The 23,398-nt window shown below is 33.2% G+C and overlaps 1 protein-coding gene across 1 annotated transcript in view; it reads left to right on the top strand.

The window, feature by feature from the left end:
* The window catches only part of EYS (EGF-like photoreceptor maintenance factor), a 1,737,133-nt gene that overhangs the window by 1,073,286 nt on the left and 640,449 nt on the right, over window positions 1–23,398 (top strand). Inside the window, 1 exon segment of the mRNA XM_077159432.1 lies at window positions 19,521–19,671. Coding sequence (XP_077015547.1) covers window positions 19,521–19,671 — 151 coding nt within the window.

The raw sequence follows: 23,398 nt of genomic DNA, 5'->3' as shown, positions 1-23,398 counted from the left end.
TTGATGTTGAAGGGCTCATTTGACATGGAAATTCCCAGTAGTGACAAGATAGCAGTGAATTCCTATGTCCAATTAATATAACCTTTCGTTTGTGTATAATACAAATCCCTAAAATCTCAGATTTATTTTTGAGAATGCATTCTCATTCCATGATAAGAAATACAATGAATCAGATTTATTTTTCACTTGAGTTCTTATCAGCCCTTAGAGAATGTTGCAGAACCTGGGATCTTACTGTTGGAAGGAAAGAGTAAATGTTAGCCAGATCTCCAAAATGCTATGTCAATTCACAGACTCATGAGTCTTTTCTGTTCAAGTTATGCCCTGAATCCTCTTTCATTTGTGTTAACACACTCCTGAGTCTACAAATGCCCTATTTTATCAATTATAATTGTGCCAAGAGTGATTATCTGTTACCTTCTCTATTGACAGGAATCACTAGGGACTCTGAAAGGATGACATTAGATTTTATAAAAATCAAGCTATCCAAAATGTGAGCTTATCTTCAGCCAAATGAACTTACTTGTCCCCATTTTGTTTCCCAAATAAACTTTCACAAAGGTCGTTTTCATAGTACATGTCATTTTTATTGTTTCATCAAAGTTTGCATAGATATACTTAAGACTCTACTTACCTGTCAACAGAAAGACTTACAGTGTCCTATTACCTGCCCCCACAAAGGCCATGAATCTTCTATCTGTACTCAGCACTCATCTTGCTTTTTTCCTTCCTAAAACAAGCCAATACAGATAACAAGAAGAGCATTTTTCATGACCCCAATTGTCAAAATATCATATTGGTGATGTGACATAGCCTTTTGTAATCCCCAATTTCCAAGACCTTACTTTTTACACAAAATTCTTACCAAACCCCCATAGAGTAAGTGCTAGGTTTTTCTAGATTAAACTTCCAGCTGTTCCTTTGCTTCAAGAAGAGGGAAAAGTAAAACACTCTGTGCTGTGCTTTCAAGGATCAAGTCAACTAAATGATAATATCATAGTCCCTATTTCTCTGTACCACATAAATATCTTGTAAGTTTATTTCTTATGTTAAATGGTTTATTTACTCTTACTGGGGAATAATATTTGTGAACTTGACACTCAGGAAGGGATAACATTAGCAGAGCATCTATCTGAGACCCACACTATCCTTGTATCCAAGCTTTGACTCAGTTTCTGAAATGAATACACCCCACACATACTGAGGTCGACCCCTCCTTCAAGGATTTTGCTAATGAAAGTTACAGAAACATATGCCCTAATGTATTTAAAGATAATTTAGTCAAAGACAACAATGTGCCTCACGTTGTTTATAAAATCCTCTCTCCTTTCCCAGCTGACCAGGTTTATATGTGAGATCCTAAGCCATATAGCTATGATATTCTGCTTTTATTTTTTTTTATTGATCATTCACAATCACATTTATATTATCTATTCTTTAGGTTCCACAAGCATTGTACCATTAGGCACTATATTTCAAACACATAGTAATGAGAAAGCATTTCAGTAACTCATAAATTTTTAGGTTTTTTTATTTTGAAATTGTTAAAATTTACACTACAGTTAAAAACAATGCAAACCCCATACAGAAAACACCAACATATCCCTATCTTCCCAGATAACCAGATCTACCAATTTTAACATTTTGCCACATTTGTTGTATCATACTATCAATCCATCTACCTAGCTATCCATCTCTCTAGTCATCTGTCTATCAATCTATTTTATGAGCACTTGAGGCTAGGTTATATACATCACTGAATACTCAATACTGCTGAGTACATTTCCTAGCAACAAAATTTTTCATTTATTTAGCCACAAAAATGCAGTTCAATAAATTTAAATTCAAGAAATCTAACATAAATATATTTATTTATATATATATATATATATTCCGCTTTTTTCTTATGTTTCAAAAATAAACTTTTGGAGCCTTTTCTCCCCCTTTATTAGGTACTATCTGGGATTATATATATATATATAATTATACATATATATAATAAATGTACTTATTTATATATATATATGTATACTGTTTTTTTCTTATGTTTCAAAAATAAACTTTGGAGCCTTTTCTCCCCCTTTATTAGGTACTATCTGGGATTATATATATATATATAATTATACATATATATAATAAATGTACTTATTTATATATATATGTATACTGCTTTTTTCTTATGTTTCAAAAATAAACTTTGGAGCCTTTTCTCCCCCTTTATTAGGTACTATCTGGGATTATATATATATATATAATTATACATATATATAATAAATGTACTTATTTATATATATGTATATATTCTGCTTTTTTCTTATGTCTCAAAAATGAACTTTGGAGCCTTTTCTCCCCCTTTATTAGGTACTATCTGGGATTATGTATCGCATTGAATTGTCATTGTCTCAGCAGTTGCTCACTATTTTTTTAAATTGTGGGAACATGTTTACAACAAAAGCTTTCCCATCTCAACCACTCCCCAGCATACTATTCAAAAGGATTTCTCATATTTACCCTGTTGCAGTACCTTCACCATCTACCATTACTAAAATTTCCCATCTCCCCAAATAAAAACCCCATTCCCATTATGCATTTACTCCCCATTACCCCTAACCCCTCCACCTGACTATCTATACTCTAATGTCTGTCTCTGTGAGCTTGACAATTTCCCAGTATTTTTATTGTACTTACCATGTGACTTAAATTTAACATCCTGAATCTGTAACGCCCTTATTTTTTAGATACTAAATTAGCTTCTATGATGTACGCTAACAATGTTCCTATACTCTTTGACTCCCACCTTTATTTAGTTCTTGTCACAAATTACATTTTTATATATTATGAGTCCAAACCATTGCTTTCTTATTATGTTTTATGCATTTGGATTTTAGGTCCTGTAGGAAGTAAAAAGTGAAGTTACAAGCCAAAAATATAACAGTACTGGCACTTATCCTTACCAATGGCATTACCCCCAGCAGAGATCCTTATTTTTCATGCAGCTTCAATTTATTGTTGATTGTCTTTTCCTTTCAAACAACTGAACTTTCTTTAGCATCTTTTTTTTATTTATTAAAAAAAAATATTAACTAACACAACATTTAGAAATCATTCCATTCTACATATACAATCAGTGATTCTTAATATCATCACATAGATGTATGATCATCATTTCTTAGTACATTTTCTTCGATTTAGAAAAAGAAATAGCAAGACAACAGAAAAAGAAATAAAATGATAATATAGAGAAAAAAATAAAAATAAAAAGTACAAAAAATATATAAAAAAAACAAAAACAAAAACAAAAAAAACTATAGCTCAGATGCAGCTTCATTCAGTGTTTTAACATAATTACATTTCAATTAGGTAGCTGTCCATTTTTGAGTTTTTGTATCCAGTCTTGTTGCACAGTCTGTATCCCTTCAGCTCCAATTACCCATTATCTTACCCTATTTCTAACTCCTGATGGTCTCTGTTACCAATGACATATTCCAAGTTTATTCTCTGATGTCCGTTCACATCAGTGGAACCATATAGTATTTGTCCTTTAGTTTTTGGCTAGTCTCACTCAGCATAATGTTCTCTAGGTCCATCCATGTTATTACATCTTTAGCATCTTTTGTAGGGCCAGTCTGGTGGTGATGAATCCTTCAGCTTTTGTTTATCTGGGAATGTCTTAACCTTCATTTTTGAAAGCCTGTTTTTCCGGATATAGAATTGTGGTCAGCATTCTTTTGTTTTCAGCACTCTAAATATGGTAGCCCTGCCTCCACAGTTTCTGATGAGAAATTGGCATATATTGAGGGTCCCTTGTATGTGACTAGTTGCTTCTCTATTGTATATTGTGGCTTTTGGAATTCAGGCTTCATCTTGAGCATTCAGCAGTTTATAATGTTGGATTAGATCTATTTGGGCTTATCCTGTTTGGAATTCACTGAGTATCTTGAATTCGTTGAGTATCTTGAATGTGTTTATTCTGTATAGAGTCCATTGAGTATCCTGAATGCATCTTTCATTAAATTTTGGACGTTTTCAGCCATTATGTCTTTCAATAGTCTCGTTTTTCCTTTCTCTGTTTCTTTTCCTTCTGGAATTCCCATAATGTGTGTATTGGTATGCTTGATGGTGTCACATAGGTTGCTCAGGTTCTGTTTATTTTCTTCATTCATTCTTCTTTCTGCTTCTCTGAATGGAGTCTTTCAATTGCCTTATCTTCAAGTTCATTTATTCTTCTGCCAGCTCCAATCTGCTGTTGGACCCATCAAGGAAAGAACATATTGCTGTGTTCTTCAGCTGTATTTGTTTCCTTCTCATAATTTCCATGTCTCTGTTGATATTGTCTTGTTCTCATCTATTGTTTTCCTGATTCCCTTTTGTTCTTCTTCCATGTTTTCCTATAGATCTCTGAGTATTTAGGACTAGATTTTTTTTTTTTTATCTTTGATAGGTCCCAAGTCTGGTCCTCCTCTTTGGTTGCCTCTGTTTTAATTTTCTCCTTTGCCTGACCCATTACTTATTTCTTTGTATGCTTTGTATTTTGTTGAAACCAGAGCATTTTGATATTTTAATATGTTATTGCTGAAATTTAGACTCTGAGGCATCTGTTTCTTAAGCTTGTATTCAGCCAGTATATGACAGAGTTTTCTTTAATGCCAGAAGCTAAGAGAATGAGAATAAGAAAAAAAGAAAACATCTTTTCAGTCTGTAAAAGACTGTGTAGGTGCTTTCCTTCAGAGCTCATCTATGCAATAAATTTAGAGAATAGTTCCAGTACAGAGCTTAAGGGCCTTCTTGATACTTTCTGCAGATATGTCTTTTCTTGGGTACGCATGTGTGGCCCTGTGAATTTCCCCTGTCACATGGATATGAATAGCCCCTCTTCCTGAAGGAGCAGTTTCCTTATAGTCTAGATACTGTGCTGTATGTCCAATAGCCAGCAAGCCTTTTCCCCAGGCAGCCACTTGGCTGTTCTACCACAGTGTTCTGTAGGAGAGCTCTGTGAACTGCCTTCTACATGCAGAGCAAGTTCTGGGTTGATGAGTCTCTTAGGCCAGATTGAGCCAAACATACATACTCCCAGTGTGTACCCAAGGTTTACTCTGCTCCCTTTAGAACCAGGACCAGGTATCCACACTGAGAGCAGGCTGAATCATTGATCCAGTGATGGACTAGGGAGGAGCCAGCCAGGTTGTAAGTGATCCTAACACTTTTAACTAGAGTTTTTCTTTACTGAGTCATTCACTCTCTTACTATAGGACTTTAACTGTTTTCTGAAGCTTTGAGAAAGATGTTTATGCCTGTTCTTGCTGACTGTTGAAAGCTTCTTTGGGAGCAGGGAGCTGTGACATGTCTCTATCTACCATCTTGTTTGGGGAAGTAACTCTTAAATCACTATTTATTCTCCATTTGCTCTTCCATTTGTTCTTTGGAGCCTTTCCTTCACCAAATGACAGAAAACTGGTACCAAATATAATTTCGGGGCAAACTCTGTTTTATATGTCCTTTCATTAGATTATACATATATATATATATATATATATATATATATATATATATATATATGCACGCACATACACATACATATACTATACCATATAGCTATGTTTGGAATTGTATTCTTCTAATTCTTAAAAAAATATATATGAAATATCACTTGAAAATGATTTACATTTATGTAGCATTACATCTCATACTAGGAATTAGAATCCACACTCCTCTCTTAGTACTAAATATATCAGGATGCTACACTGCTTTCATTTTACTATTTTAAATATCACATTCCATTATGATTGATGAAGATTTCTCTTAGAGTCAATGTCAGTTTAAAGAACATTTTAAGAATAAACCACAGTTTGTGAGTTTGATATTATGGAAGTGATAAAATTCTAAAAAATAAAATATCATGGTTCAAACCACCAATTTTCATCTCAGTTTTATTGTCCATCTTCGGATTATCTGAAAGAATAGTCACCAGTGTGATTTCAGAACTTAAAGTTACTGCAGTCGGGGCCCTATATGTACAGATATTATGGTGATGACAGATTTAATGCAATGCTAGTTTTGCCTAAACAAGTCTTCCCAGGGAAGCTTTTGACTAACTTCAAATGATTGAGGATAAAACCTAGTTGCTCATGGAACTTTACTGTTCTTTGTTTATGTTTGTGTGTGCTTATGTATCTGGTAGAAGTAAGTGTTTATTCAAACTCAAAGTGTATTATTCTTTGATTCAGTGAATCTCCTATAACACTCCATAACTACAGTCTTTTGGGCAAATGCACACAGAAATAGTTCATCATCACCTCTTAACATCCATTATGATAGTCTGACTTTCTATTCTTCTCCCACCATATTTGAATATCTCAAAGAAAGTAACAGAGTTTTGCAATCATGGATCAAAACTCCTAGCTCTAGGGCTCTTAGCAGTGAATTTGAAGAAGTTGTTTGTCTAGTAAAGCCTGTAGAACCTGTTATTTTCAGCTGTAAGATGAGGATAACAATAATGACATTTATAGTAATCAGATGATGCTATATAGTACACTTAAATAATAATATTCAATATTAGTAGTTAAAAAAAGGATTAATAAGTTTAACTGAGAATATATGGTAGTATAAATGTCTGAATCACTTTATTGGAGTTGGGCTTCAATAGATGTCCAGCAAATGATATATTTGCCATAGTTCATTGAACATCATTTTCTCAGGTAAATATCATCCCATTCCTCAATAGTTTTCTCATGGCTTATAACTATACAACCTCTATTGTCATTTCTTATCCATTCGTCTTATCATTCCTCTAATCTTATCGGAGTTATTAGTGCATACAATATGCATTTGATAAATAGATATTTTATTCCAAATAATGTATAATTTAACTGTAATTTTATTCTACTTAAACAATAATGATTTTGTAAATATTGTATATACATATGATTATGAGTTTATTCATTTTATGACAAAGAATTGAAAAATAAATTCAGAGTAAGTACAATATGGACATCTTGAAACCACACATAGAGCTTAAAATTGGAAGAAGGAATAACGCAAGAAAGTATCAGAGAAAAAATATACTTCCTGGAAAAAAAACTGAGTTCTAAAAAATGTTCTAGCCTTAAGAGAAAAAGAAGAGAGATTTAACATTTAATAACCGCCTAAACAAAAAAAAAAAAAAAAAAAAAAGACCTGGACTAAACTAAAACAACCAAGAAAACCAGCATTTATTTAGCACCCAAGTTTGCGCTAATGGCTTATGCCTCTTGTGAGATAATCAAAGGATGAGTCTATTCAGATACATATTTTTACCACCAACTTATATTCATATATTTCATTTTATAGATATAGAAACTGAGAATCATAAAGTTAGATAGCTTTGTCTAATTCTCTAATATTATCTCTCCCACCAGCATACCCATAAACACACATGGGACTATTTTCCTCCAGTCTCTCAGGCTTTCATTCAATTTGTCTCACCCTCACCTCCAGCCCCAAGAAACTTTTGCATATGCTGTTCCTTCTGTTTAGCACATCCTTGCCTAATTCATAAACACACGTGGGACTATTTTCCTCCAGTCTCTCAGGCTTTCATTCAATTTGTCTCACCCTCACCTCCTGCCCCAAGAAACTTTTGCATAATGCTGTTCCTTCTGTTTAGCACATCCTTGCCTAATTCTGCTGGCTTCACTCATTCTTTTTTCAAAACTAAAAAAAAAAAAAAATGAATTGTGTAATATAACAAATAATACAAAGCAAAGAAATTAAAAAGCAATAGTTTTCAAAACACTCTTCAACAAGTAGTTACTGAACAGATCCCACAGTTTGTCTCTCTTCAGCAAGTAGTTACCGGACAGATCCCATACAATCCTCTCATATTTTTCCTTCTAGCTGTTCCAGGACATTGGAGGCTGGAAGGAATATATATATATATATATCTTTTATCATCACTTTTTTTTCTTTTTTTGTGAGAAATAACATATATACAAAAAAGCACTAAATTTCAAATCACAGCACAATTAGTTATAGAACAGATTTCAGAGCTTGGATGGGTTACAATTCCACAATTTTAAGTTTTAACTCCTAGCTGCTCTAAGATACTGGAGACTAAAAGAAATATCCATATAATGGTTCATCAATCATATTCGTTTGTTAAACCCTACTTTCTCTATATAACTCCATCACCTTTGATTTTCCTCCCACTTTTTATGGGTATTTGGGCTATGCCCATTCTATCTTTCTCAGGTTGGAAAGGTTTTCAATAGTAAGGTGTTGGGAGATGAAACTAGCTGCTGTTCTGAAAAGATTGGGCCGTCTAAAGTTCAGGACTTATCTGGTCCAGGGACCCTTCTGGAGGTTGTAGGTTTCTGGAAAGTTACCCTAGTGAATGTACCCTTTGAAGAAACTTATATATTGCCCTAAGTGTTCTTTAGGATTGGCTGGAATGGTTTTGATTCAGGTTTGGCAAGCTATGATAGGTAGCAATGTCTAACTGACGTTTGCATAAGAGCAACCTCAAGTAGCCTCTCAACTCTATTTGAACTCTCTCAGCCACTGATTGGTCTCACTCATTCTTATTTCTTTTCAGATTTCATCTCAAATATTACTTCTTTAGAATGTACTCCCCTAAATCTCATAACCACATTATATTTCTCAATACTTGGTATGTGCCATACTACCTCTCAAGATTTGGTTTACCAAAGATGAGCACTAAACCTGTTTTGTCAGTTTTGTAGCCTACCTTGCACTATCTTGCCTGACACACAGCAGGAGTTTCAAAATATTGCTTGTCAAATAAATGAGTAAATGTTCCCTAGATAATAAGCAGTAGAAATAGGAGCCACAAAGGAGGACTTTCTAACTTCAAAGTTTCTTCTTTACTCCTTTACTCTTAAAAAACATATATATACCTGTATCTATATTGTTTTTAAGCAATTTAGGAAAGGGCCATAGGGCAGAAGGAATGTTTCTGAAATGAAATGCAAGTGAGCAAATAGCATATGGTGTCAGGTGGTTATAATGTCTCATCTTCACTGCCACCCGCTCAACGAAAAAATGTAATCAACCAGAAACACCTGGAATCTCCAGCTAACCTTGCCTGAGGCAAAATAGCTCTTAGAAGTTAGTGTTGAAATGCAGCTAAAAAATGACCACCTATTGATTGAGCTTTGTCAAACTTAATTCTGTGGCTAAACTGAATACTAGGCCCTTACTCCCCAAATGGTTTATATGAAATAGCCATCAATCTCTGGAAAATGAAGGTACTGACCACTCATAGGAGAGAATGTGAGAAATGTACTTGCATTGTGGGTCCAACACAGAAATCTAACATCTCAGTAGCCTAAAGGGCTGTTTCTTTAGATTCAGGAGTGAAAACAGGAGAATTTAGGTTCTCTGAGGATGATTTTATCACCCACATCACTTTGTATATTTGTTCTTGGCTTTTTGATCCTATTGCTTTTTTCTCCAAAACAGCAGAGTTCCTCCCTCAACTACTCCTGGTGTTTTCTGGAACTGTTTTGGCTATGCTCAATATTTTGAGAACAGTTAAAAGACGACCCAGGACTCCTTTAGGGTTTGCCTGTAGAGGAAGAAAACTATCCCCCTACAATCCCTCTGTAAAAATCAATAACTTGCATTTTAAAATTAATCTGCTGGTGTACTTTATCCTCTTGATAGTTGAGAAAAGTGAAACTGTAGACATGTCTTATGAATCTTCAGAAATAGTGACTATTATATTCTAAAGTAGTTTATTAACGTAATTTTGCCAAACATTATAAAGTGTAAATATGTGCCTAGTTAACCTAATTTACAGCGTTCTCTTGGTGTTCTTTTCCTAAGTAGTTCTTTTATCTTAAGGAAATATTACTAGATGTAGCTTAATTGCTTATAATGATAAAGAGAATAATTGTATATTGCTCGTGGTCAGTTTAATCAGTGGTTTTGGTATTCAAATATCAATTATTTTGGTATTGAGCTTTCTGTTAAAGCTCCAGAAATATAATTTAATTAATTAAACCCACTATAATAAATGCAGGGTGTTAACCATATCACTGTTATTTAATCACAATCTCAGGTGCAAAAATATATTTAAAAATGTATTTATCCAGTGGAAAGATCTGATGTTCCAGGAGGAAACAACTTTTCAGAGGAAACATGAGAGAAATTTCATTCCAAATGAGAACACAAAGGAGAAAAATAGATCTATTCATATGGTTCTTAAGAGTAAGAACCCTAAAGAGGTGGAAAGAAAAGATCAACCAGAATAACATTTGGTTTAGAATTAGCAAGAAAACAACTCAATTGCATGGTATTTTCAATATTAATTCAAAGCTTTTTGCTGCTCTTTGTTCAGCTGCCCATAATTGTAGGAAATCTTACTATGGCACAATGAGTGCAAACAGTTACTTGCCAGTAAAAAAGCCCCATGAGAAGAGGGATGATTCTATCCTAACATGAAGACAAGTGCTGGACTGTGGTCACAGAGGAGGGGACGTCTGGGCTGAGCCGGCAGCTTGCGGTTTCCTGTCCAGGACGCACTTGCTGCCTTACAAAGTCACTCGTTAAAGGTAGAAGGAAATAATTTGGAGTATTCCTGGGAACACGGCTCATGCCATAAATTTTAACACAGATTTGATTTTTCTAATTTCAGTATGCCAATGCTTAAGCTTAGTGAAGAAAGCAAAAATGGACAAAACTTATTTCTGTCAATTGAAAGATTATTTCCTGATTGGAGACAGAAAACATGGAAATATCAAGCATGCACTTACAAGGGAAAGTAGTACCTAATTTTAAAGCAAAAATCAGTGGCATGCTATTATTTGTAGCGAACGTTAAAGTGATCAAAACTGCACATATTAGGAGCACTTTAATCAGTGGAGCTTAAGTAAGTAAGTAATGAGTAGCATTTACAAGGGTAGAAGAGAAGCCTTGGCAGGTGGGGAAATGAGCTTCAACAAAGGCCCAGAAGTGAGTCACGTTGAGGTAAAGACAATGAGGAGTCTGGCCTAAATACTGTACAGCAGAAAATTCCTGTTGGGGAGCTGCCAGAGGCACAGATAATTAAATAAGAAGCAATGGCTTGAATTCCAAATGGAGCTATTTAGACTTAATTCTTTTGGCAATGGTCTGCCATTTAAAGTTCTAAACCAGGGAGTATAATTTATTTTGCATTCTTCAAGGATCTGCTGGGGGAGGGGAAGCTGAAAGCAATTTCACATCATCTGTGAGAATTACCTATTAAATATTGTGGGAGCTGGTCAGTATCTGTAACAGAAATATCTATGATGGCCACTTAATTCTCCTTAAAAAATCAATTTGTATGCAGAACTTAATAAGTATTTTCTAATGAAAATGAATATAAAACATTCCTAAGCATGCGGGGACAATTTCATCAGATGAATAATAGTGTTTTGGCATCAAATAAATAAATCTTCACATATATCTCATATTTCTGTTTGTGTGATGAGAGAGTTTAATGGTTATATTTTTATGCCTGATTAACTCAATTAATTTATTTTCAAGGTGACTATGATAAACAATCAAAAAAGAGAAGGCACACAAGTTAAAACTCCATGAGCAGGTTTATTACTGTCAATTAAAAAGTTTTGTTGAGTATAAGATGTAAGTCAGTAATTTCTAAACCATGGCCTTTTCAATGGTCGATAATAATCAATCAGATGAATTATTTCCAATATGCTGAAATTTAAACAGAATTTTACAGTCTTCTATTTTATTGTTTATTTACACGATTGGCCTATTTCATGTACACCAGCCCGTCCTCCCACTCGCCTGTGGAAGCTTAGAAATTGTTGATGTAATGAAACGGTAGTCACATAAATAATGCAGCAGTGAGTCACTCACATCTCAATGGTGCTCAGCATAATTATTTGATCTTTTCTAACATCTATCCTGAATAGCTAAACATCAAGATAGAATTTGTGAAATACTAAGCTTTTCTTCTTGGTTCTAACTAGTGGAGAGTAATGATTACTCTTATGTGAGTACAAATGTCAAATTTTTAGCAATTGTTGCAAGTTTAGGAGAACAATTAAAGGTAGTTTGAACACCAGTAGTTCTCAAGGTAAATAAATATATATTTATGATTATGCAAAAAAAAATCTGTTCTACTTATTTGACCTGTAAAGTACCCTGTACGCTAATTTTAGAAAAGGCACGCAAAAACATTGACGGAAAAATGTCACACTGCACGGTGTGCTAGGCAAACTGTATCATCAGCAAATGCTAAACAATAATGTTGCAAGACTGTTTCCCTATGTTCAGTCAATTCCTGTTAGATTCAAGCGAGCACAATCAGAACAGCATTGCCTTCACTCTAATGAGCCTAAGGGGAAAGATACGACTGCTGTTAAAGAGAGTGTCTCTTGAATAAAATAACAATCCTGCTGGATGAAATATTAGAATTGCATTTGCAGCAAAGAAAGCCTGATCGTCTGCATTGTTATAACAGAGGCAAACTTACCTTTCATCTTCCTTCAGCAGACCTGCCAAATTTTTATACTATGTATACAAGGAAAGATGATATGCCATCCTTGTATTCATTTATAATGGGTAATTTATTTCAGAAATGAAAACAGTTTTGAAAGAAAGAGAAACCAACAGAATTTTAAGCATGAAAGAAAAATTCCCACACTTAGGCAAAGGTGAAAGCCTGCAAAATTAGTACATAGATAATATTATTCTTAATGGCGAAACAGTCCACTATCTAGGGAAATAACTAGAATGGTATTAAATAATAGAAATCATAATAAATTTGAAGGAAAAACTCAAGTATAATGTGTCTATAAATAATTAATTACCCACCATGATAATTGAACCTTTCTCCGTTAACCAGCCATTCTTCTGTTCATTTATCCAGATCAGAGATCATAGCAAATATCTAGTTTGGAGTCAATTGTCAAGACCAGTCATCTGATCCATTGCTATTCATGCAGCAAACCTCAAGGAATAGAATTCCATGTAGCTAATGTTGATTAAGAGGGACTCGTGTCTTTTATCAAAATTATTGTCAGGAGCAGCTACAAATAAAGAGTCAAATTCCATACCCAATTAACATTAATACTGCTTCACAGATATGATATAGGATAATACAGATAATACGAAAGATCTCCCTATACTTCGATCAAATACTTATCTTGGTACTCTCAGTACTGTAGATACCAAAATCTGTAACAGGCAAAGTTCTACCAGAAAAACAGAACCAGTAGGATATACATATATGTATGTATGTGCTTGTATGTGTGAATACTGTATGTATATGTATATATGAAAAAGAGAGATGTATATATTGTATATGTGAATGTGAAAGAGAGAGAGAGAGTGAAAGAGAGCAAAGAGACAGAGAGACAGAGATGTAGAGAACTTTTAAGTAATTGGCTTACACCATTGTGGGGTCTGGCTGGATAAATCCATAATCTATAAGGCAGCTGCTGGCTGGAAACGCTCAGATAGGAGATAACATTGCAGTTCACAGGCAGGATTTATGAGAAATTCTGAGAAACAGGGAAACCTCAGTTTTGCTTTTAAAGCTTCACTGGATTGCATGAGGCCCACTCACATTTATCAAGTATAAATCTCCTTTACTTCAAGTCAACTGATGTTAACACATCTAAAAGATACCTTCATAGCAACACCTAGATTAGTGTTTGATTGGAAATCTGGATACTATACCTGGGCAGAATTAACGTATACAACTAAGTATCATAGGCAGTAAATTTTGAAAAATTTATGAAGAAAATTCTGGGCTATACAATGTAACCGTTGAGGGTGTTTATATACTGTGAATTAATTTCTAGAAATTTTCCTAAGAAAATAAGTTTATGCAGTTTATAATTTTAGAATAAGCATATGTTGTAATTTTAAAAAAAAGGTGGTGATAAACTGATGGAAAAGACACTAATTTTTCTTTTTCAAAATGGTTGGCTATTTTAAAAATAAACCAGGCTACAAACACAAATAATTCTTTTACACCCATTTAAATTAATTGTTTGAATAATATTTAGTAATGTACATAAGTATTTACAATATATTATTCAATTAAAGAAGACACTGAAGGAGTTTGTACATTGCATTCTTAACTTTGGGGAAAATTTGGTAATAAATTTAAAGTATTAAATTTTAATAAATAATTATTGGTTCCTTCTGGGGTAATTGAAAGTTATTGTGCTTTACTTTTTGGCATTTTTTGAAATATACTTCAATACATATTTGCAAATAGAAAAATGAAACAAATCTTTTCTTACAAATAAAAATGTTGTCTACCATTAATTGTCTGATATGTTTCAGACAGTGTCTTATAAAACTGCACAACAGTTTGCACATATCATGTGAGTGTACTAAAGCCACATACAAGGCCCTGTTCTAGATGTTAGGATATAGTAGATACATAACAAAGCCTTCCTCTAACGGTTTGAAGAAGGTATTGAATGGACTACTAATCTCCATGCAGAAGGTGACATGCCCCGCAATCTCCAAACAGACAAGCTTAATTGAGCTGGTATTGAACCGAATTCTCATTCTCAGCTGCAGGCAGACGTCTTGGAAAAGTCCACTTTCTTCATTTGTCTTCCAATTTTCATGCACACTCAGTCTCACATCCATACAATCAATCCATCAGTCCTCTTTCTTTCTGTCATAATTTTCATCCAGAAAGGGTCCATTGAAATTTCTTCAGTAAAGTTTAGATTATTTTCAAGGATAACTTATTTATATTTTCTTGTAGCCTGAAGTATAATATTCATTTCAACCATGTGCTAAATTAATATATACTACATGCCATGTTCGCCCATTTTTATTCTGTAAGTAAATAGGCAGTTCCATAAGGATAGAGACCATAGTTGAGTATGGAATAAGCACAGTTGTTTAAATGAAGGAGAAAAAATGGTGGGAATTATTTTAACTTGTAATATAAGTACTATATATTTATGTGCATATTAGATACATAGTTGTAGGTATGAATATATATGTGTATATACGCAATACCCTTTACATTTTAGAATAAAGAATAACATTTATTCTAAACATTTAATTTAGTCTTGATAAACATTTCATTCACAATTTTTGGAATATAAAAAATAGAATCTAAACTATAGTCAAAATGCCTAGAAATCTTTTAAGAAGAGTAATAAGAGAGGACAATACCGCAAATACTAAAATAGATTGCATCACTACAATAAGTAAAGCAGTACTATAACTGGTTTTAAGTATCACAAAGAAAAACTGTAAAATAGAAATTGAAGAAATGTCATCTAATATATGTATATATATAGTTATTATGAAGTGATAACAGTCAAATTTGTCTATAAAAATATATATGCAAATATTAATTTATTGGATGGAGAAGGGTTTTATGAATGGAATCTATTGAAAATACAGATGCAATTAAGAGAAAAGGAAGAAAATGATATATAATAATGTCAATGGAAAAACTGAACAAAAAGGATTTACTCTACTTTTATAATATGACTATAAATATAAAAAGAAAAAATAATCGTAGGCACTCTACTGCTACTGACCAGAACACAGTTTTTAGAATGTAACTTTGCAAATTGATGGCAAGCCCTTAAAAATTTGAAATAACTTGATCCAGTGATTCACTTCTAGGAATGCTACATGAAGAAATAATTTTAAAAGGGTGAGATGACTTTATTACATAATCATTCTTAATTTCAAAATGTTGGAAACCAAATGCCCCAAAATAGGGTTTTCTGAAATAAATTATGATACAGTCATATAAGGGAAAATTATGCAGAACGATAAACATTTTGATGCAGATATATAGTTTTTGACCTATACTTTCTTGATATAATTGTAAAAGCAGGTTACAAAAAGTTCAACTTGATTACTTTGGTTGGTTAAATGCTGGATAAATTTGTTTTTTTTATTTTTTTCTAATTTTTTTATAATGTACTTACAGTGCTTCTATAGTCAGGAAAAAATAGAGCTCCTGTATGTTAAGTTACTCTTTCTGTAGTCATTACCAAAAGCCAAATAATTATGTTTGGTGTCTTAATGGATTTCATTTGTTTCACAAAATATGGGAAATTAGTTCATTAGCAAAGAATTAATGAATAATTATTATTGCTATTTTAACATGGCAAAACTTTAGAAGCTATTTTTCCAAACATTAAAATTTAGAAAATGAGTGCAGAAGTAATTTTTCTTTTTTTATATTTTTATCATTTAACGAAAAGCTTCATGACAGCTATATCCTCCTCAAGATATTTTTAACATCTTAATTGTAAGTAGTAATTAACCCAGAAAGCTGCTAGTTTGTTTCTAAATACAGAGTCCAAGCATATCAAGTGGATTCTAAAAATGTTCAACATATTTTTCTCTCACATTCTTAATATAGAGGATAGCATTGATCTTTTCAAAACAAATTCAAAACTTTCTCTATCAAAGCCTCAATATTGGCTATACGCCCCCAACTTAGTTCTGTTATTGTCATGATACAATAGATTAAAAAGAGATAGAGGAAGGATGTAAGGAATCTCTGTAAACATTTTTTTTTCCTTCAGAAATAAGAAGTACATGCATCATAGGTATAATTCAGCCATTTCATTGAACGTATTCTAAATTCACTTCCTAGGTAGCTAAAAATGTGTTTATCTCAGACGAACATTGAAGATTGAACTCAACAATAGACTTTCTGGTGTCATGAAAACTTTACTAAAATTGGCAATATACTGGGTGATGGAGTCTGAGTCAATATATTTCAAATAATTTAACGCAAACAGAATATTCTCTGACCAACCTTGATTTGAGCTAATATTTTAATTACAAAAACAATAACGAGAAAATTCTTGTAGGTTTGTAAATTAAGCAAACAACTCTAAATAATTCTTGGGCTATAGAGATAATTCACAAAGGAAAGGAGAAAATATCTTAAATGTCTTATCTTAGATGATGTGAAAAATAAAACCTGTTGAATGCAATTAAATTTATGCTTAGAGGGAAATTTACAATGTTAAGAGCATGGGTGAAAAAAATGTTAAAAACAGAAGCAAAATTAATCTTTAATAAAGTTGAAGGGAGGAAATCATAAAGATGAGATCAGAAGTTAATGGTGTGGAAAGTAAATGGAGAATAGAGATTATCACAATACCACTGTATATGAAAGATAAATATAACAAAAATGATACAAGAACTTTTTGAAGGAAAAGGACAGCAAAACCTTGATACCCAAAGTTTTACAAGAGCAGTACAAGAAAGGAAATTTGAAGGCCAATCTCTCTCACTGACGTATCTATATTATATGTATAAAATGTCCTTAAACACATAGAAAAGTGAATCCAGTGTTATATATAAAGGCATATGTCAGGGCCAAGTAGAATATTTCCAGAAATGAATTCAGACAGTTAAATCCAATCAATTTAATTTGCCACAGCTAAGAGAAAAAAATGAGAAAATGATATATAGTAATCTCAATAGAAAAGCCAGACAAAGAGGATATATTCTACTCAATAGCTAGACTTAATATAAAATGTCAGTATTTCTGACAGTGTGGTATCTGTGGAAGGATAGAAACATGGACCAATAAAATAGAAATTCCAGTTACACACACATATACACACATTTACAGCCAAATCGATGATGAGGGGAAAGTAGGAGGACCTACTCTACTGGGTATTGGAGACTATATTTTTATAGTATGTCTTAAGACACTGACGCACTGGCACAAAGGTAGAAAAATTGGCCAGTGGAACAGAATTAAGGGTCTAGAAACAGACCCACATACATTTGGGTCTGATTTATGGTAAAAACGATGTTACAAACCAGTGCAGAATAGGCAATTTTTTTCCATTTGTTACTGAGGCAATTGAATTTCCATAAGGAAAAAAAATTGACACGTCTGAGATTCTATTAACAAAATCTACCCCAATGGATTGTACATCTAAATGTCAATAGAAAAGCTATATTTTCAAATATGGGGTAGATCAGGAACAACAACAATTTAAAAATCATTAATAATTAAGATTAATCAATTGGTATACATTAAAATTAAGAACTACTTATCATTAAAAGACACCATGAAGAACGTGAAAATGTAAACCACTGAAGGGAAAAATAAAACATCTGTAGTACATTCAACTTACAAGTGTATATAACCAGAACATAGAGAAAACTCTAATTTTTTTGTTAAATCCCAAACAGAAATGCATATATATGTGCATCACACAATAAATAAAAGCATATTTATAGCATATTATTGATAATAGGCCCCAAATTGAAACAATCTAAAATGTCCCTTGACACTAAAATCAATATTTTGAAAAATAGCAATACAGTGGTTTACCTTGAAAATGAATGAGCTGCTATCTAACTCAACACAGATGGATATCAAAAAATAACATTCAATGACAGGGAGGGTTCGTGATAGTGTATATGTATTTTGGGGTTGTGTGTTCTGGCTAGTAATTTTCTACTTCTTGACTTAGGTAGTGGTGACTTGGGTATGTTCACATTATTTCTTCATAGAGTTTTACCCTTTTCAGTTGGTTACTCCGAGCTGTGTATATTATAATTCAATAAAATGCTTTTGTAAACATGAAAGACAGTGTTGCATACACATGTTATAGGATGACATTAATAGATGAATGCTATGTGGATATCTGTTACATGTGTCCTGTCATCTTGGAAAGTATCATAGTAAGGGTTACTTTCTTCTTCTGCAGATAAATTGAGTAAATCAAGGGTCTGCCAACTTTTTCTGCAAAGGATCAGATAGTAAATAATTTTGGCTTTTTAGTATGAATCTCTATTGCAACAACTCAACTCAGCTATGAAAGCAGCTATAGATAATTTGTAAATAAATGGGCATGACTGAGTTAAAATTAAAGTTTATTTGCAAGAACAGGCAGTAGGCAAGATTTGGCAAGACTAATAGACACAGTAAATGAGGCATGCTTAGTTACATTTTAGAGCATTGTCAAAGCATTTTGTTTATCTCATCTTCCTAAACAATAGGCATAAGAAAATATTTGCTTAAAATCTCCTAATTAAATTATATTTGATGTAGTCATTGTTTCTTTTATTTTTTTACATGTTTTGCTTTTTGGTATGATTTATATTTTCAGAAGTGTAATTACTCTCTACAGTATTTCTGTTTTCAACGTAAAGATATCTTGTACACAGAACAAGCACATTTAAATCTGAACCTTTTCAATATTTTTCACTCACACAGAAAATTCAACAATTTGCAAAACTGAAGTAGAATATAATACTTGAGTGTTTAAGTCACTGTTGAAGAAGTTCTGTTTATTATCAGGATATAAGCATTTCATTAGGTAATTACTAAATGTGTTTTTATCAAAAATAAACTTTGTATTTATGTACTTAAAAAAGTAAAGAGTTCTTATTTAGAACAGATTAATCTACTGCTGGCTTTGTTGGGTTTATGGTGAGATAATCTATTTAATTGAATCTTTCTTCTTTTGGTAATAGCTTAATTAATTGGTGAGACAAATGTTTGTACAACACATTCTAAAACCATAAATTTCTTTCCTAAATGGCTACAGGCAAGAATTGGATCCATGTAACGCTGAACTGACTATTTTAGGAAGGAGTACAAAAGCAAGTGAATCTATAAATCTTACATCTGGAAAACCCCTGCCAGACTCAGGAGCTGTCTTCATTGGTGGATTTCCAGATCTTCATGGGACAGACCAGGTATTTTTGTTGATATTGCTAAAATTATGAATAGTGTAATTTGGGGGGAAAGAGAAAAAGAAAAACTTAAGAATAGTTTCTTGGTTACTGGGGCTTTCTATGTGGTTTCAAAAGTATATGTATATTAGGGTGCACAAGTAGTTCAGTGGATAGAATGCCCACCTTCTGTGCAGGAGACCTGGGTTCGGTTCCCAGACCATACAGCGCCCCCCCCCCCAAAAAAAAGAATTATCAAAAGTATATCCATATTCGTGAAATTCTACTGCTCTCATTATTCAGACATGCTCCAATATCAGGTTCTTTTTTGATCACATGGCACATGTGTTAAATTTCTTGAAAATATCAATCATGTGGCTTTTGCTCATTCCTAAGTTAGTGATTTTCACTAGCTATATGAGTGGATTTGCTCAAGAAGATAGCAGGAATATGATTCAGGAACTGGAATTTCAATACCATCCCAGTCCCTGTTTCGTATGGTGCTAAAACATGAGAAAGTTCTTTACAGAGTTCTGGTACAGATTCCAGCCCACCCTCGAAATTTTCATTTAAATAATTAGCTTATTGTCTTCATCATTAAACTACATTTCAGGTTAACAGCTTGCATGCTGACTTAAATGCTATCGATTATTCAGCGCTACTTTTTGTTATTGCAGTGAATTTCTTTAAAAATGCAAGATTATTAAGTATACCAATAGCTTAATACATGTCTGAATCTATTTTCCTTACTATTGTTGTCATTGTATTAAATAACTGAACTTATTCTTTTCATATTTTGGGGGATTTAAAATGCTATTATCTCAAAGCTCAGAGGGAATATAAATTGGGTATAAATTGACATACTACATTATGTATGTATATCTATGACTCTAGTGTATGTAAGATAAAGAATTTTAAAAGCATATATGCATAAAAAGCAAAAGCCACCTGTATTTTTTATACAATATGCACCCTTTTCTTAAAATAAGGACATTCTATCTCTATAAGCATGCAGAAATTATTTTTGTGTCAGCTATATTACACGAGCAGCCTGTAAATTCCAGAAAGTAGAAAATACGTCTGTTTTGTTTGTGATTCTATCTCCTAAACCAGTGTCAGTTTCTGACAATACTATGTGCTCCATGAACATCTTTTAAATGAAAATTTGAAAGAAAAATAATGGATAAAAAGTTTCCAAAATTTACACAAATTAACTTTAAGAAGTTTAATCAGAGAGTGACATTACATAGCTTCCACTCAGTAGGATTGGAGGCAATTTAGACTCCAGGTTAGAAATAGGTAGTTAAGGAGCAGGAATAGTTTGAACAAGATATGATGTAGCAATAAAGGTGAAAATGACTATGAAAGCTATTAAAGTGTTAAATTTCTGAAGGAAATACCTGAAATAGTTGAACTGTAATCCAGTTTATCTTTGGTAATGATTGTATAATTATATAGCTTTTATCTTGTGACCATATGATTATAAAAGCCTTGTGACTAACACCCCTTTTATGTAGTGTTTGGTTAGATGAGTAATAAAATAAAGACACACATAGAAAAACATAATAATAGGTTGGGAATATGGGTGAAAATAACCCTGTGTTAACTATGGACAGCAGGTAATAGTATGACTGGAATCATCTTTCATCAATTGTAACAAGTATAAATATTGTTACAAAAAGTAGAATCACAGAAAAAGTGCTATCATCAATTGTAACAAAATTTCCTTTCCACACCAAATGCAAGTGCTCATGATGAGGAGGTGTTTGGGAATTCTGTAGTTTATGCATGATTTTTCAATAAACCCACAACTTCTCTAAGGGTTTTTTTGTGTATGCAGTGTCATGGGGGTCACATTTCATTCTTTTTCCATGTGTGTATCACCTTATTGCAGCAACATTTGTTGAATTTTTGTTTACTTGGGTTTTTTTGTTTGTTTGCTTGTTTTTGTGTTTACTTTTTGTTTGTTTGTTTTGAGAAGTCCATGGGCTGGGAATCGAACCTGGGTCATCTGCACAGTAGGCGAGAATTCTACCACTGAACTACCCTCGCACTCCCTCCCAAATTTTTTAAAAATAACTTGTGAATAAGTATGAGTAAGGAAAAATTTGGTATCTGAATGACCAGGATGACTTCTGAAACTAGACAATTTATGACACCATTGGTAAACTGAGAAACACAAGATTATTTATGGAGAAAGATGGCAGGTTCATTTGTGCATTTGAGTTACTTTGGGGTATAGATGGTTTTCAAATATTTAACAACTGGTTTGGCACCAGCACTACTTCATCAATCCTCAGTACTGGTATCTTTCTGTTGAATGTCATTCCTGCCAGTGGGATGTCATGACATAGAAAACATCATTTGAAATAGGGGCCTTGAGTTCAGAAGAGATTTTTGAATAAATGACTGCGGGGTCATTCATTGTACGGGTGACAGTGGATGCCATGATCTTTGGTTGGAGAAGAGAGTTTTGAGGCTGGAGATCAGCAATCAGGGAGTGGGCTAAAGAAGAGGCACCCACAACAGGAGTTGAGAAGTAAAGAAATTGGCAATAGAAGAACAAGGGAAAATGTAACAAATGCCTAAGGTAGAGAAAGTTCCACAAAGGAGCCTGTATTCAGGACTAGTCAATGCTACAAAAAAAGTTGAGCCAGTAGTTTCAGGAGAACAGAAAGAACAGAAAAAAACACCTGCAATATTTTGAGGAAGGATAAATGAAATGGAAGAAGCAAGACTGTAATTGTAGGCTAATTTTTCTAGAAGCTTATGAATAAAAGAGATAATGTAGCTATCTAAGGGAGGGCAGAGTATCATTGGAGACGTGCAGATATACATAATAATCATTGATTATCATCTAAAGACTTTTTCTGCCAAAACTGTGCCTGGAAGCACTGGTTTTTATTAAAATATTACCTCACTAAAACCTTGATACGCCTCCTGTAATGTAAGGGAGATGGACATTTGTTGTCCTCAGATTTAGAAGAACATACAATGTGTGGACTGCTAAAGTTATCTTAAATTTTGAAGGGCAGCCAACTAAGCAAATTTTCCCTCCCTTATTAAATATTCTGTGTTTTAAAGTTTTTGCATCAACTGCTTATTGATTTTTCATTCTTTTCTTATACTGTTACTGTTACAGTAACATTACGTGTGTGTGTGTGTGTGTGTGTGTGTACAGTCATGTGGGTGGCATATCCTTATGTCGTTACCCACTAACTAATACAAGCTAGCTATAGAATGCATCAATGTGGTAACAGTAAAAGAAATCATATTATGCATCAGAAAAAAATAAAGAGGAAAACACCTTGTGAACCTGCTTCTGTTCGATATAGCCCGTATGAATATCTCAGTACCATGCAGGCTCTAACTACCTAATTATTGTGTTCTGATTAAGAGCTGCTGTTTAAGCACAGTGGGTTTTCAGTGCTCAGAAAATTAAAGAAAACAACAGGTTTTGAGTATAAAACACTAAGGAAGAAAATACTTTTGATTCCTCTAGGCAATAAGTGCTAAGTTACACTTATCCTCTGGCCTCTAAATTTCCAGTAATGTCTTTCTGTACTGACCAGAGCACCTCCACATGATGAGTCCCTAATCCAATGTGACTGTGGTGACAGGTTGTTTAATGCTTCCTCTAACAAAAACACACAGAGCTCAGTTGGTGAGGAGAGAATGAAACAGTTAGACACTTTCAATTTTGTGCCTGGGGTGTGAAGCATCCTGCATCCCCTGATGACTGTAAGTAGTG

The sequence above is a fragment of the Tamandua tetradactyla genome, chromosome 5, assembly GCF_023851605.1.
Source record: "Tamandua tetradactyla isolate mTamTet1 chromosome 5, mTamTet1.pri, whole genome shotgun sequence".
Classification (NCBI taxonomy): Eukaryota; Metazoa; Chordata; class Mammalia; order Pilosa; family Myrmecophagidae; genus Tamandua; species Tamandua tetradactyla.
This window is presented reverse-complemented; position numbering and strand designations above follow the sequence as displayed.